The sequence below is a fragment of the Aspergillus udagawae genome (genome assembly GCF_001078395.1).
Source record: "Aspergillus udagawae IFM 46973 DNA, scaffold_2, whole genome shotgun sequence".
Classification (NCBI taxonomy): Eukaryota; Fungi; Ascomycota; class Eurotiomycetes; order Eurotiales; family Aspergillaceae; genus Aspergillus; species Aspergillus udagawae.
The window spans coordinates 2,912,193-2,924,482 of NW_025091265.1; the positions used below are offsets into that span (position 1 = coordinate 2,912,193).

The 12,290-nt window shown below is 50.2% G+C and overlaps 4 protein-coding genes across 4 annotated transcripts; 2 read left to right on the plus strand and 2 right to left on the minus strand.

Moving 5' to 3' along the window:
• Positions 1-310: 310 nt before the first annotated feature.
• Positions 311-645, minus strand: Aud_003345 (translation machinery-associated protein 7; the record flags this gene model as incomplete). Its single annotated transcript, XM_043288298.1, has 3 exons — positions 311-405; positions 479-568; positions 624-645. The coding sequence occupies 3 exons, from the start codon at positions 643-645 to the stop codon at positions 311-313; spliced, it is 207 nt and encodes a 68-aa protein (XP_043144233.1).
• Positions 646-1,237: 592 nt separating this feature from the next.
• Aud_003346 (putative serine/threonine protein kinase (Prp4)) lies at positions 1,238-3,795 on the plus strand (the record flags this gene model as incomplete). The annotated part of the gene is made up of 3 exons (XM_043288299.1): positions 1,238-1,968; positions 2,022-2,251; positions 2,330-3,795. The coding sequence occupies 3 exons, from the start codon at positions 1,238-1,240 to the stop codon at positions 3,793-3,795; spliced, it is 2,427 nt and encodes an 808-aa protein (XP_043144234.1).
• A 4,847-nt stretch (positions 3,796-8,642) lies between these two features.
• Aud_003347 (serine/threonine-protein kinase) lies at positions 8,643-9,936 on the plus strand (the record flags this gene model as incomplete). Its single annotated transcript, XM_043288300.1, has 2 exons — positions 8,643-9,231; positions 9,296-9,936. 2 exons carry the CDS (start codon positions 8,643-8,645, stop codon positions 9,934-9,936), a joined length of 1,230 nt encoding a protein of 409 aa, XP_043144235.1.
• Positions 9,937-11,039: 1,103 nt separating this feature from the next.
• Positions 11,040-12,093, minus strand: Aud_003348 (SDR family NAD(P)-dependent oxidoreductase; the record flags this gene model as incomplete). The annotated part of the gene is made up of 4 exons (XM_043288301.1): positions 11,040-11,412; positions 11,469-11,620; positions 11,688-11,875; positions 11,928-12,093. The coding sequence occupies 4 exons, from the start codon at positions 12,091-12,093 to the stop codon at positions 11,040-11,042; spliced, it is 879 nt and encodes a 292-aa protein (XP_043144236.1).
• Between the last annotated feature and the right edge of the window lie 197 nt (positions 12,094-12,290).

A 12,290-nucleotide genomic window follows, 5' to 3' on the forward strand; every position in this document is an offset into this window, starting at 1 on the left:
TTCAAAAGGACGCCAGTGATACCCCTTCCGTACTAATGAGAATTTCTGATCTCCAAGTTCAGGTGTCGTATTTTCCCTGTGCGCTATGGATCGGCATTCATTCTGCTGATTAAAGCAAATGATGAGCGCTTCTTTCACTATTATGGACAAGCATTGATTTGAAATGATTATCTCTCAAGAAGTGAATATGCTCGGGTAATAAAAGTTGCATAATCAATGCCAACATGGATGCGCGCCACTGGTGCGGTCGTAGATCATCATGGCTCGTTGCATATCATAACGTTGATTCGCAGATCATTTGAGAAACAATTTATTTCTTTCCCGATTTCTTGATACCCTGCTGCCCAGTATTCAGTGGGCCTTTGCCTTTCGCCTTTTCCAACAATTCCTTCTTCGCCTTGGCCTCTATTGTCCATCAACAACAGTTAGCAAATGCGCTGGCCCAGTTCGCATCAACGAACACAAGAGGACGACATACCGGCTCTCTGCCTCTCCTTGAAGGCCAGATCATCCTCATCGAGGTCCTTCTTCTCCTTCTTGGCCGCCTTCAAGGGTTTGGCCTTGCCGCCTGGGAAGCAAATGAGTTAGATGACTGTATCGTCCACAGGGGAGCGACGGCATACCTTCTCTGCTTGAACCACCCATTGTGTAGAATGTCTTAGAATGAGAAATAGATGAAAATAGTCGCTAGAACGAGATGAAGGACAGATATGGCTGCGACGTGGGGAAATTAGCGGATAAAAAATATAAAGAAAAAGAGAGGAAAAAAGATGCTTATCAGCGGGCGGGGTGGCACTAGCGCCCGAGCAAGAAAGCCAAGGGGAAAACCTTGGGTCGTCAGTCACCGCCTGCCGCCAGGGAACAACTGAGACTTCTCCGTCATGTCCTGTTCCTGTCTCGTCCTCTCTTGTTCATCTCTTCAAAGTTCTTTTCTCATCCTTAGAAGCTATTAAACTTCCCCTTCACTTCAGCTTGAATCTAAGAACTCCGAGTGTTGTTGAAGCGAGACTTTAAGAAGGCGCATGCTTCGTGCGAAACGGTAGTCAAGTTGGCAAAGGCCGTGGCATCACTAGCCGGTTGGACTTTCTCAATACACTCTCTCCATTAACTGATTGTTTGGAGCAACTTGCTAACCGGAGTTCTGTTCCTCTTCTCTTTGAAGCTGCGCGTGATAGCCACGATCAAATTCTCAGGCCCTTTGAAATATTGAAAATCCCGTGCGCGCTCCATTCTTGTAATGGCGTCACGTAGGTCGAGGTCTCCATCGACCCCTTCTGAGGGTGAGATCATCGAATCAGGCTCAGAGACGAAGGCAACTACGTCGCAGCTTCCTCTTAATGGCACCAGCGTTGACCGTCAAACCAGAGTCAGTACATCGTCCGCCCTCAGGTCTCCAGCATCTGTAAGCAGATCGCCGCGCCGACGGAGGTCCAGGACGAGGACTTGGTCGCGTTCGCGGTCGCGATCCCGCTCTCGCTCGCCCTACCGAGACTACCGAGGGCAGAAACGTCGACGCGAGGATGACTATCACGAGAGGCGTTATCGACACGAACCATCTCGACGCGGAGGCCCCAGACATAACGATGACAGACAGTTTAATCGAGGCCCTGTTTCCCTCGTACGCTCTAGGCCTTACCACGATTATGACCGAGACGATAATTACGGTGGTGGTCTCCGGTACACGGACGACTATGATCGACGTGGGGATAAGCGACCCCGGACGCGAAGCCGATCACCGTACCGGGAAATACGAAAACCCAAACAGTACTCGGGCGACGAATGGGATTCCCATAGAGAGGGCAGCGTGGCATCCCAGGATACTGGAAGACGGAGGTCATCTACTGAACAGTTAGTGAGCGAACGAGGGAACCCTCCGATCGTCGCTCAAGATTCTAGACAAGATGCTGAAGTTCGAAAGAATCAGGTGCAGCAGGTTCCTTCTCACCCTTCCTCACGCATTGGAGACAGGTATAGTTTCCCTTTCTTTTTTGAGATCCATGCATCGCTGACTCGGACTCCAGTGCAACTACGCTCGCAGTGCAGGAAAGTCAAGCCACTGCAGAAGAACCTGCTGAGACGCTCGATGAGGCAGCTCGGTTAGAAGCTCGCCGCAGGCGACGCGAAGCTATCAAGGCAAAGTATAGAGGTCAAGCAACGCCTCTGCGTCTGCAAGCACATATTGGTGCTGATACGGATTCATCAACGCCGACTCCGAGCTTGGATGCGATGCGTTCTAGTAATGCTGCTTCAGGTGAGTTTTTCTCCGCCTACTCTCATAGAGTCGTGGAATAGTTTGAAAATTGTTGAACTAATCCTGGTTTATCAATAGTCTCTCCACAACGGTCGGCTTCCGAAGCACCCAACGATAGCGCCGGTGATTCTTTCCCAGAGTTTGGAAACGATGCTGATATAGCTAATCACGATGCACCTACGGACGGTGCAGATAAAGATGAGCCATCTGCGGCGGATTACGATCCGACCATTGACATGAAAGCAGAAAGACAGAAGCATGACGAAGGAGACTCCAACGGAGACGTTTCGTCGGCTCGCTACGACGAAACGCAGACCGCCAAGCAGGATGTTCTGATGCCAGATGCCCCTCAAGTCCAACCACCCAAAACCAAAGCGAAAGATCCTTATGATATGTTCGCAGAGGACGACGATGACATGTTCGCGGAAGATAAGGAGGAAACTACTCAACCAACACATGCCTCGGCCGTGCCGGTGCCTCAGCCTCAAGAGCTCGATATCAGCATGATGGATAACTGGGACGATCCAGAAGGGTACTATAATGTCCGGCTGGGTGAGTTGATCAATGGACGATATCATGTGCAGCAGAATTTGGGCAAGGGAATGTTTTCATCCGTCGTTCGCGCAACAGACGCCAAAACCGGCGGCCTTGTTGCGATCAAGATTATCCGCCAGAACGACACCATGAGGAAAGCGGGATTGAAGGAAATTGGCATCTTGGAGCAGCTTCGCGAGGCCGACCCGGAGGATAAGAAGCATGTCATCCGCTTTGAACGACATTTCGACCACAAGGGTCATCTGTGCATGGTCTTTGAGAATCTCAGCATGAACCTACGAGAGGTCTTGAAGAAATTCGGACGGGACGTGGGCTTGAACCTACGCGCCATCCGAGCGTATGCACAGCAGATCTTCCTTGGACTCAGTCTGCTTCGAAAGTGCAATATCCTTCATGCCGATTTGAAGCCCGACAACCTGCTCGTGAATGAGCAGCGTAACGTGCTCAAAGTGTGTGACCTGGGATCGGCGTCACCGGCGACGGAGAACGAAATCACGCCGTATCTAGTTAGTCGATTCTACAGGGCCCCGGAAATCATCCTAGGGATTCCGTACGACCATGCAATTGATGTTTGGTCGATAGGGTGTACGCTCTTTGAACTTTACACAGGCAAGATCTTGTTCACCGGCCGAAATAATAACCAGATGTTACGCTCGATCATGGAATGTCGTGGCAAATACCCTCCCAAGCTTCTCCGGAAAGGGTCGCTGACCCACCAGCACTTTGATGATATGCTCAATTTCCACAGCACGGAAGAGGATAAGATTACAGGACGTCTGGTTACGAAAGTCCTCGATTTCAAGAAACCCACGCGTGACCTCAGGACCAGGCTGATGGGCAAAAACGCCAAAGGAATGACGGATGGTGAGGCAAAAGAATTGGCGCTGTTCATGGATCTGTTGGACCGCTGCCTGAGTCTCAACCCGGAGAAGCGGTGCACGCCGGCTGAAGCGTTGAGGCATCCGTTCATTGCGCGGCCCAAGGCATAGGCTGCGGCTTTGGGGGGTGTCACAACTGCGACATACTATTACGTGATTGTATATACTACGCGGTATTTTCTGGCATGAAATTGGCGTCAGTAGGCTTTTATTCAGGCATGCGCATTGAATTGAGTATCCCGATCATCCTGATCATCGAATGAGAGTAGTATGATCGAACGATCAATCAACAGAGTAGGTTTGATAGCCGTTACGACTTACGAGGCGGGAATTGGTTCAACCCTAGATGACGATCGGGCAGCACCATGGTCTTTGGCCATTGCCACTGATTGCCAATACATTTGGCCACAAAACTCGACAAAAATATGTAGATCATGAGGATAGGATAGGCTGGCAAACCACGGAGCATGGCTACCTGTCGCTGTCCAGGACGGGCGAGGGCAAGATGAATTCCATCCGATTTGGGGAGGCATCGGAGGAATGATGATGACATTGGACATTGATATCGAAGGGCGGTGGCAAACCACGGGCGTAGAGCATCAAGCATCAGACACCACAGACAATCGAAGGGTCGATCCACACGGCACATTGTCCATCACAATACCTATTGTACTTTCTAAGCAGTAGTTGATGAAGGGTGTCAATATTGGAAAAAAGTGTAACAGACAATGACGTCTGACGGCCGTTTACAGTGGAGACAAAGCAGTGGTATACTTAGCAAACCACACAGTACACAGCGCGGAGAATAAATATACTCAGAGTATATACACTAGCAGATGGATGCAGTGGGTTTGCGGGGATGATGACGCTGTAGCCTCCATTGCCGAGTATGAAGATGATCAGTTAGACAGCGGGTTGAGTTAGGACTGGTGATATTCTATCTAGCCCTTGCTGCTGGTTTGGTGGTGTTGGCTTTTAGGGAATCTTACTCAGTATGTAGGTACTTAGGCCATTGTTCCTAGGCCTACATGACGGACACTACGGGGTATGAGATAGGTATGCATGCACAGAGTAGAGTGGGATGCATGATCGTCTGGGGTACATCGTTGCTCTGTACTGATAGGATGGTGGCTGGGAATAGTTGATTCTAATATGTATCAGATTGTCTGGCTGTGAAGAGCACCCCATCTATTAATGACAATAACGGTACAGATCTTTTTCCCTTCTTCCTTTAAAACAGTGTTGCTTCATTTCACTCTCCACTCCTCGTCTCTTCTCTAGTTTCCTTCTTTTACTTATTGAGAGCCTTGCGTCCTTTCTTTTCTCTTAACATCCCTTTTCCAACTTTCGGCAGGTGTGCGTCCTGGGTATGTAGTTGGACCTTCTCGTTGATGAGAAGACGCCAGACAGGTGTAATTGATATACTGAATACTCTGATAGCCAGTGGAAACCAGGGAAACCAGTTCCTACGTGGGAGTCGAAAAAGTAGTAAGCCCGTTGCACCAGATGCTTCAAGACCTGTCACACGAGCCTACATCGACCAGGGTAGACCCAACGCATTAGTATCGGCCCCAAGCCGTCAGGTAGGCTGTAGGCTCCTGGCAACCAACACTCCTACGCTGCCCACAAAGGTGGTGCTCATATGTCGTCCCGTTTGTGGCGCGGTATGTGCCCTGGTCCCAATGAGGGGAACATTGTGCACCAGGTGCTTTTAACACTCCGTAGTCTGTACTCTGTACAAGGCATTGATCCTTCCATATTCCGTGCAGACTGTCAGACACGGAATGGACGCCTTGCTTTGACAAGTTATGCGACCAGGTGGATCAATACTCGGTGTGTAGCATAAGCACAGCCAATATGCTCCACTCCTCCGATCTGGGCGTCTCCACCAGCAACTCACGGACAGCAAACGTGGCAACAAAAGAGCCAATCATCAACTCTCGTTGCTGTCATTCGCTGGGGTTGGGCGTTCTCGAAACGGACGAACTGGGCTAATCATTGGTCAAGGCGGCCCTCCATGATTGCCTCACTTTGCCATTATTACCTACCCAGCTACAGTTCTGGTGCTCTGTCCACTCGAACCAACCAGGAGGAACAAGGTTTCAGCATGTTGGGGTCTTAGACTTTCTTCCTCGTTGATCGGGAAGGAGAAAGACGGTGTGTGGAAGGTTTGATTGTCACCTAGATAGTCCATAGTCTCGTTCATCATCATTCCACTACCTACTGTGTCTGTCCGTCAATGACTTCAGAATTGGCCACCACGAGATTCAACCAGCTAATTGTGTAATTGTCCTCTTATTGCGAGCGCATATCATATCCGAGTCCGGAATATCTCTGCCGGGGAGGAGGACATGCCTGCTTGGCTTGAGTGGTGATTCATGGGCGGCCCCCAGTGGCTGGATCTGACTTGTTTTGCTTTTGGGGGGGTTACTGATTTGGTATCTCTCCTTTCTCACTCCGCTAGTTTCCATCTTGATTGACTGGCAAATCGTAAGTGACTCTAGACCAGGTCAACAGAGTCCAGTCTTCAATCTCGACCGTGACTGTGGGGAATTGAGCTGGCAAACACCGCAAGTTCGTACACTGTAGTACTTGAGTAGTACATCCAAGTTGATGTATATGCACAAAAAGAGTATCTCATAGCCATCTAGGCTGCAGCCGCAACAGCAGGATCATCAAATAAGGCCATGGGTATGGTCTTCATCATCATGAACGGAAATAGTGGGTCAACCCCATTCTCACCTTACGAATATCTCCTATTCGAAGTTCCAGACTCCAGGGCAATGAGATTACCATTGATCCATGAGGCTTAATCCTTGAGACAATCGCCAAGGCTCTGTTCGTAGGTAAAGCTGGCCAGTAGTGGCGCCTAAGGAACACTCCTGCGTATGACTTGCAAAAAAAAGACAAGGCAACAGGGCGTTCCATTACCATCGCCATCCTGCTGGAAGATGCTCCAATCACAACACCCAGCGCGGATGCATCATCCATGGGGTTCCGTATTCAGCCAATGATGGAACTGCGCCACTGCAGGTAGGTATGGGTGGGACTAATCTGCATAGCTTAGGTGTACCTGTCACACCGTTCACCGCCTCCATCAGGATTTACTAGGCCAAACAGCAAATAATCAAAAGGATCTGCGGATCGAGTCCTTTCTGTGGTTCTGGAGTTTGTACAGCCACGGCAACCGGTGTTGTCGCCATCATTCGGATCCAGACGGAGGCTAGCCTCTCTGGTCTCAACCTATCATGGGAGCATCTCGGACTTGATAGGTGCAGCCATCTCCCAACTAGGTACGTACCTACAAGTCTATCTAATAAGAGCTAAAAACGATATGGCAGAGAGAATCAGTTATGGCCTTGTGACGCTTGAGGACATCATCGTTCGGAGCGGGATCTCTTGGTGTCTCTCCACGCACTTGCGCACATTTGAGACACAAGTTTTTGCCTCCCCAGCAATTGTTTCGTAGCACCTGTGCCTCAGAACCTGGATCTTGAAACTTGAAAATGCTACTAGTCTAATTTACCTATTGTAGCTCGTTGGACTGACTTAGAGTTGAACTATGATAAGCAGTGCAGTCCTTCTCGGCTGGATGATTCCAAGAACCAGATTTGCCTTCTGTCGGTGCTGGAGACACGCGGACTGGTCGGTTCCAGTGCTCAAGCTGATAGTTACCTGTTTAGACTACCTACGTACTCCCCCTACTCAGCACCAAGATTAGTAGTAGACTGATTGCTCCCTGATTGCTCCCGCCCCCTTCCTTGCCTTCCTGAAGCTGGACCCTAAACCGCCTAGTGTAAGCATCATACATATTTAGTCTGGTGGGGGCGAATCCCCACATCTCAGGTCACCTCTTCCAATCCACGCTCACTGTTTGCCCTGCGCTTAATGTAACTGCCCCATTACGTTGGTCGATTTATTTTGCCTTTTCCTCTTGTCGTATTTTGCTCCAGCTAACACATCGCCTGCGACTATCTAGGATTATTATTAGTCGTTATCTAAACTTAGCGGCGGTGGTTGGTTACGGGTGGGCTTTGGCTGTTGGATCGAAGATTCCATTTCTCTTAGGGGAAGGATGGTGGCCACTATTACTCTGTGACTAACTGACTATTGACCCATAACATTGTCCAGGCCACGAGGCCTGTAGCTTGTAGCTTGTAGCCTGAGCCTGAGCCTGTCCACTCCGTGCTCATATCTAAATAAGTGTTATTTCCACACGTTTAGCGCTGCTATGCTAGTGCATTATTATTGATCATTATTTAACATCTGGATTATTACTTTTTTCCTTTTTCCATTATTATTATTTTCGCCTCTCCGCCGTCCCCTATCGCCTTCTCTGATCATCATAAATCGTATCCCCTCTTCCCCTTATACTTACCTCCCTTCATCTCCATTTCGTCTTCTAGTTTGCGTGGGCTCTTTCTGCTATTCATTTTTCCTTCTGTGTTTTTTGTTATATTATTTTGGATATATTTTCTCTTCTTCAAGACAGCTCTCTTCCTTAACAGTCGACCATTGATATAATCTTCCAACATCTCTTCCACAACCCCCAATCTCTCTGTGGGTTCAGGCAGTGCAACACCAACAAGCACATACAACATCTATTGCTACCGCTATAACAAGCCACCAACAACATCTTCCTCCACAGACCATTCCCTAGGATTTTGGACTAGACTTGGAACCATCCTGCTTCTTCCAATGGATACTTGAGTCGAAAAATAAATATCCCTTGTGCCTTGAACGACTCTCCCTTTTGGATATCACCGTTACCACCAGGCCGTTTGGATTTGGATCTTACCATTAAGGACGCTCCCATCAGTCGGCGGACTACCCACTACAACACATTCTTACCCTGCTGGAAAGCTGCATATCCCTGTGCATCCTTTCCACAGTCTCTACCCTCTATATCACATCTGCCCTTAATGCTCTCCCCAAATCCCTTCGGCATGTATCCCACAATGCTTCCAACTCCTCCGCCTTCTCCTCCCACTACCCGTGCTTATGCTCCGGAAGACCGTCTGGGATATCTTCTGGCCAACCGGCTGGAACTGACAAGCATTCTTGGAGTTGGTGCGTACGGCGTGGTCTACACGGCCGTCGACATCCACACCAATGTGGTGTATGCCGTCAAAGCACTGAACAAGGTCGGACTTGATGCCCGGCAGCTCAAGTTCCAGCAGCGCGAGATCAAGCTCCACCATCTGGCCAGCCAACATCCCAATGTGGTTTCCCTGGTTCGTATAATGGATTCCGTCGACTGTACCTATGTGGTCATCGAGTTCTGCCCCGAGGGTGACCTGTTCTCCAGCATCACCGAAAAGGGCAACTTTGTGGGCAATGATCTCTTGGTCAAACGCGTCTTTCTCCAGATCCTGGATGCCATCCAGTATTGCCACTCATTAGGAATTTACCACCGGGACCTCAAGCCGGAGAACATCTTGGTGACCGATCAGGGCCTGACGGTCAAACTGGCCGACTTTGGCCTTGCTACCACGGATTATTTCACTTCGGACTTTGGTTGCGGTTCCACATTCTATATGTCTCCAGGTAATTTACCTTACTCAAATGTCTACTTATTGCGTTCATTCGGCTGACTTACTACCAACTGAAGAATGCCAGCAGCCGAATCCTCGACCATTGTCTTGCTATGCGTCGGCCCCCAATGATGTGTGGAGCCTGGGGGTGATTCTGGTCAACCTCACTTGCGGGCGCAACCCATGGAAACGTGCCTCGATCGAGGACTCCACATTCCGGGCCTATCTCAAGGATCCTTTCTTCCTCAAATCCATTCTGCCCTTGTCAGATGACCTGGTTTGCATCTTGAGCCGCATTTTCGAGTGTGATCCCTCTAAGAGAATTACCATCCCGGAGCTTCGCCAGTTAATCCTGGATTGCCCTCAATTCACTCTCAACCCAGTGACCCCTTGGGTGGCTCCCCATGGACCCTTGTCTTACGACGTCATCAGTGGGCCACAGGTCCCTGTCTCTGTGCATACATTCAACACGCAGCAATCGACATCCTCTTCAGACTCGTCTCACTACTCGAATTACTCGGAGTCTGCCGCATCCGATAGCTCTTGCTACACGGAAGTATTTACCGACATGGACAGCGTTCCATCGATGTCTTCCGTGGAGTATGAGCCGGAGGCGGACTGTCAGGGCGACCTTTCTATGGACTCCCTAACATGCAAGGACATCTCGGAGGCCGTCGTTGTCCATCAGCCGGGTCATCAGGCACTATGCGTCTGCTAATGTATGATGGCGGGACGAAAGTGGACAAAACCAAATTAATGCAACCTTAACGATTTACGCCATCTATTCAACATCAGGAACTGGATTCCCACAACGTTTATTACGGCCCCAGTTTTCATTCCCCTTCTTTTCGCATCTTTCCCCCTTCTCTGGACATACGCCTTAATCTTGGATCATTTTTTCCCTGGACTCCTGGGTAATCTCCGCGCGGATCATCTGGTGGACCGCCAGTCAGCATAGGATCCGCTGAGTTCCGGGATTTTTTCACTGCACACTTTCGCTTTGTTTTATTAATATGTCACTATTTACGGGTGGATCTTTGGGTTATTTGATACATCTCTCGTCGGACTTGTGTTTCATTATGTGACTGGTTTGGTGTTATGGTGTTGGAGTTGAAGAGCTTTTTTCTGAAAGAAAAGAAATACCCCGGGTCAGAGGAGCGTTTCCTGTACTGATTTTTTATCTTGTTCATTTCTGCCATGGAGTCTAATATGGACGACGGCAGTGGCATGGATGTACCACGGAAGCATTGGGAGGAAACAGTGATCCGTTTAGTTACGCTTGGTTAGAGCGACTTTGGAGGTTTGGAGATATGTCTCTGCTGGACTGGAGGATAAGTTCTCATTCTTACGTGGGTGTAAGATTGTGCACAGCTCATCAGCCGATCAGGCTCGTCCATTTTTGGAATCATTACACCTATACAATAGACTTTTGATGACTTTCCCTGCACCTCTCACTTGCTGTATGCATCCTGCCGTGACTTCCTGTCCTACGCTCTGCGCTCTACATCTAGCATGCGGACGCCGCTTATCAGCTAGACTGCGGCCAGTGTGCCTTGTCAGCACCGTCAGCACGTCGTGCCAATCAACTGACTGTTGTGCACACATAGGCTGACGTGGAACTAGACGGAGCACGTTGGTGTTGTCTCTATTTCCCTGCGTCAGCCACGTCAAGGCGCTCATGAACTGCAGCATGGCTACTCACTAAGTGGTGTTGGACACTCGCCAGCAGGGAGGTCACTTTTTCTGTATATAACTCGATATGATTTGATACCACACTGTATGTATGTATATCTGTACCATCACAAGCAACCAAGCATAGCATCACGTATTACGACCTCCCGTCACCCGGATCGTCTCTCCGCTCACATACGAAAAGTAAGGACTGCAAACCCCCAGAATCGACCTCGCCGCCTCCTCGGGACTGGCCGGCCGTCCCAGCGGAATATCCGGATACGCCTGCTTCTCGTCCCCCTTGCGCCCAGCCAGCTGCTTCCCGGGGATCCCCAGCGCAACCTTGGTCCCGTCGGGGGTGGTGATGAACGCGCCTTCCTCCTTCGCAGCCGTCAACCGGGTATTGACGAAGCCAAACGCAATCGTGTTGGCCCGCACCCCAAACGCCGGGCCCCATTCCTTCGCAATCGTCTTGGTCAGCCCGACCAGCCCGGCTTTGGCGACCGCGTAGTTGGCTTGTCCTCTGTAGCACCATCAGCATCAGACCATATGCCCTAGGTTCAAAAAGGGCAAACGTACGCATTCCCGTGAATCCCACTCGTAGAGCTAATATTGATAATCACCCGGTCCTCCCCATCCTTCACCCGGAAATACGGCGCCGCGGCCCGAATGAGCTTGAACGGCGCGGTATTGTGCACCGCCAGCATCGTGTCCCATTGTTTATCGGTCATCTACTGGAACATTCGTGACTAGTTCAAAGATAAAAGGGAAAGGGCAGGGGGAAAGGAGGATGCACACCTTGTGGATCACCCCATCCCAGGTAAACCCCGCATTATTCACGAGGATATGGATCTTCCCGTTGCCGAACTCGGCCGCCTTGGAGACGAGGGTCGTGATGTAGGCGTCGTCTAGGATATCGCCGACGACGGCGAGGGCGCGCCCGGCGCCTGCGGAGTTGATGGCGTTGGCGACTGCGGTGGCTTTGTCTGTGGGGTGTTAGACTTCAGATTCAAGTTGAGAGTAGGTGCGGGGACAGACCAGCGTCGATATCAGCGACGATGACTTTTGCACCTTCATTGGCGAAGAGCCGGGCTGCTTCGGCGCCGATGCCCTGGCCTGAGCCGGTGATGATGGCGACTTTGCCTGCGAGGAGGCCAGCTGGGTAGTTGAGATGGGCGTTGACCTGGGCGAGGCGGGCGGCCATCTTGTTTGTAAATTATATACTTTGTATATGAATTGAATTGCAAGCAGGTGTTTCTGAAATACAAATGAGGTGCCGGTAGACTTATATTGACGCGTGAGGGGGGCTCTCCTCTCCAACTAGAAGTATAGCGGCTGGATTGCCGAGGCCCGTCAAAGCCGAGAGCCGTTACTGCTAATGGGAACTACTACATCACAGCA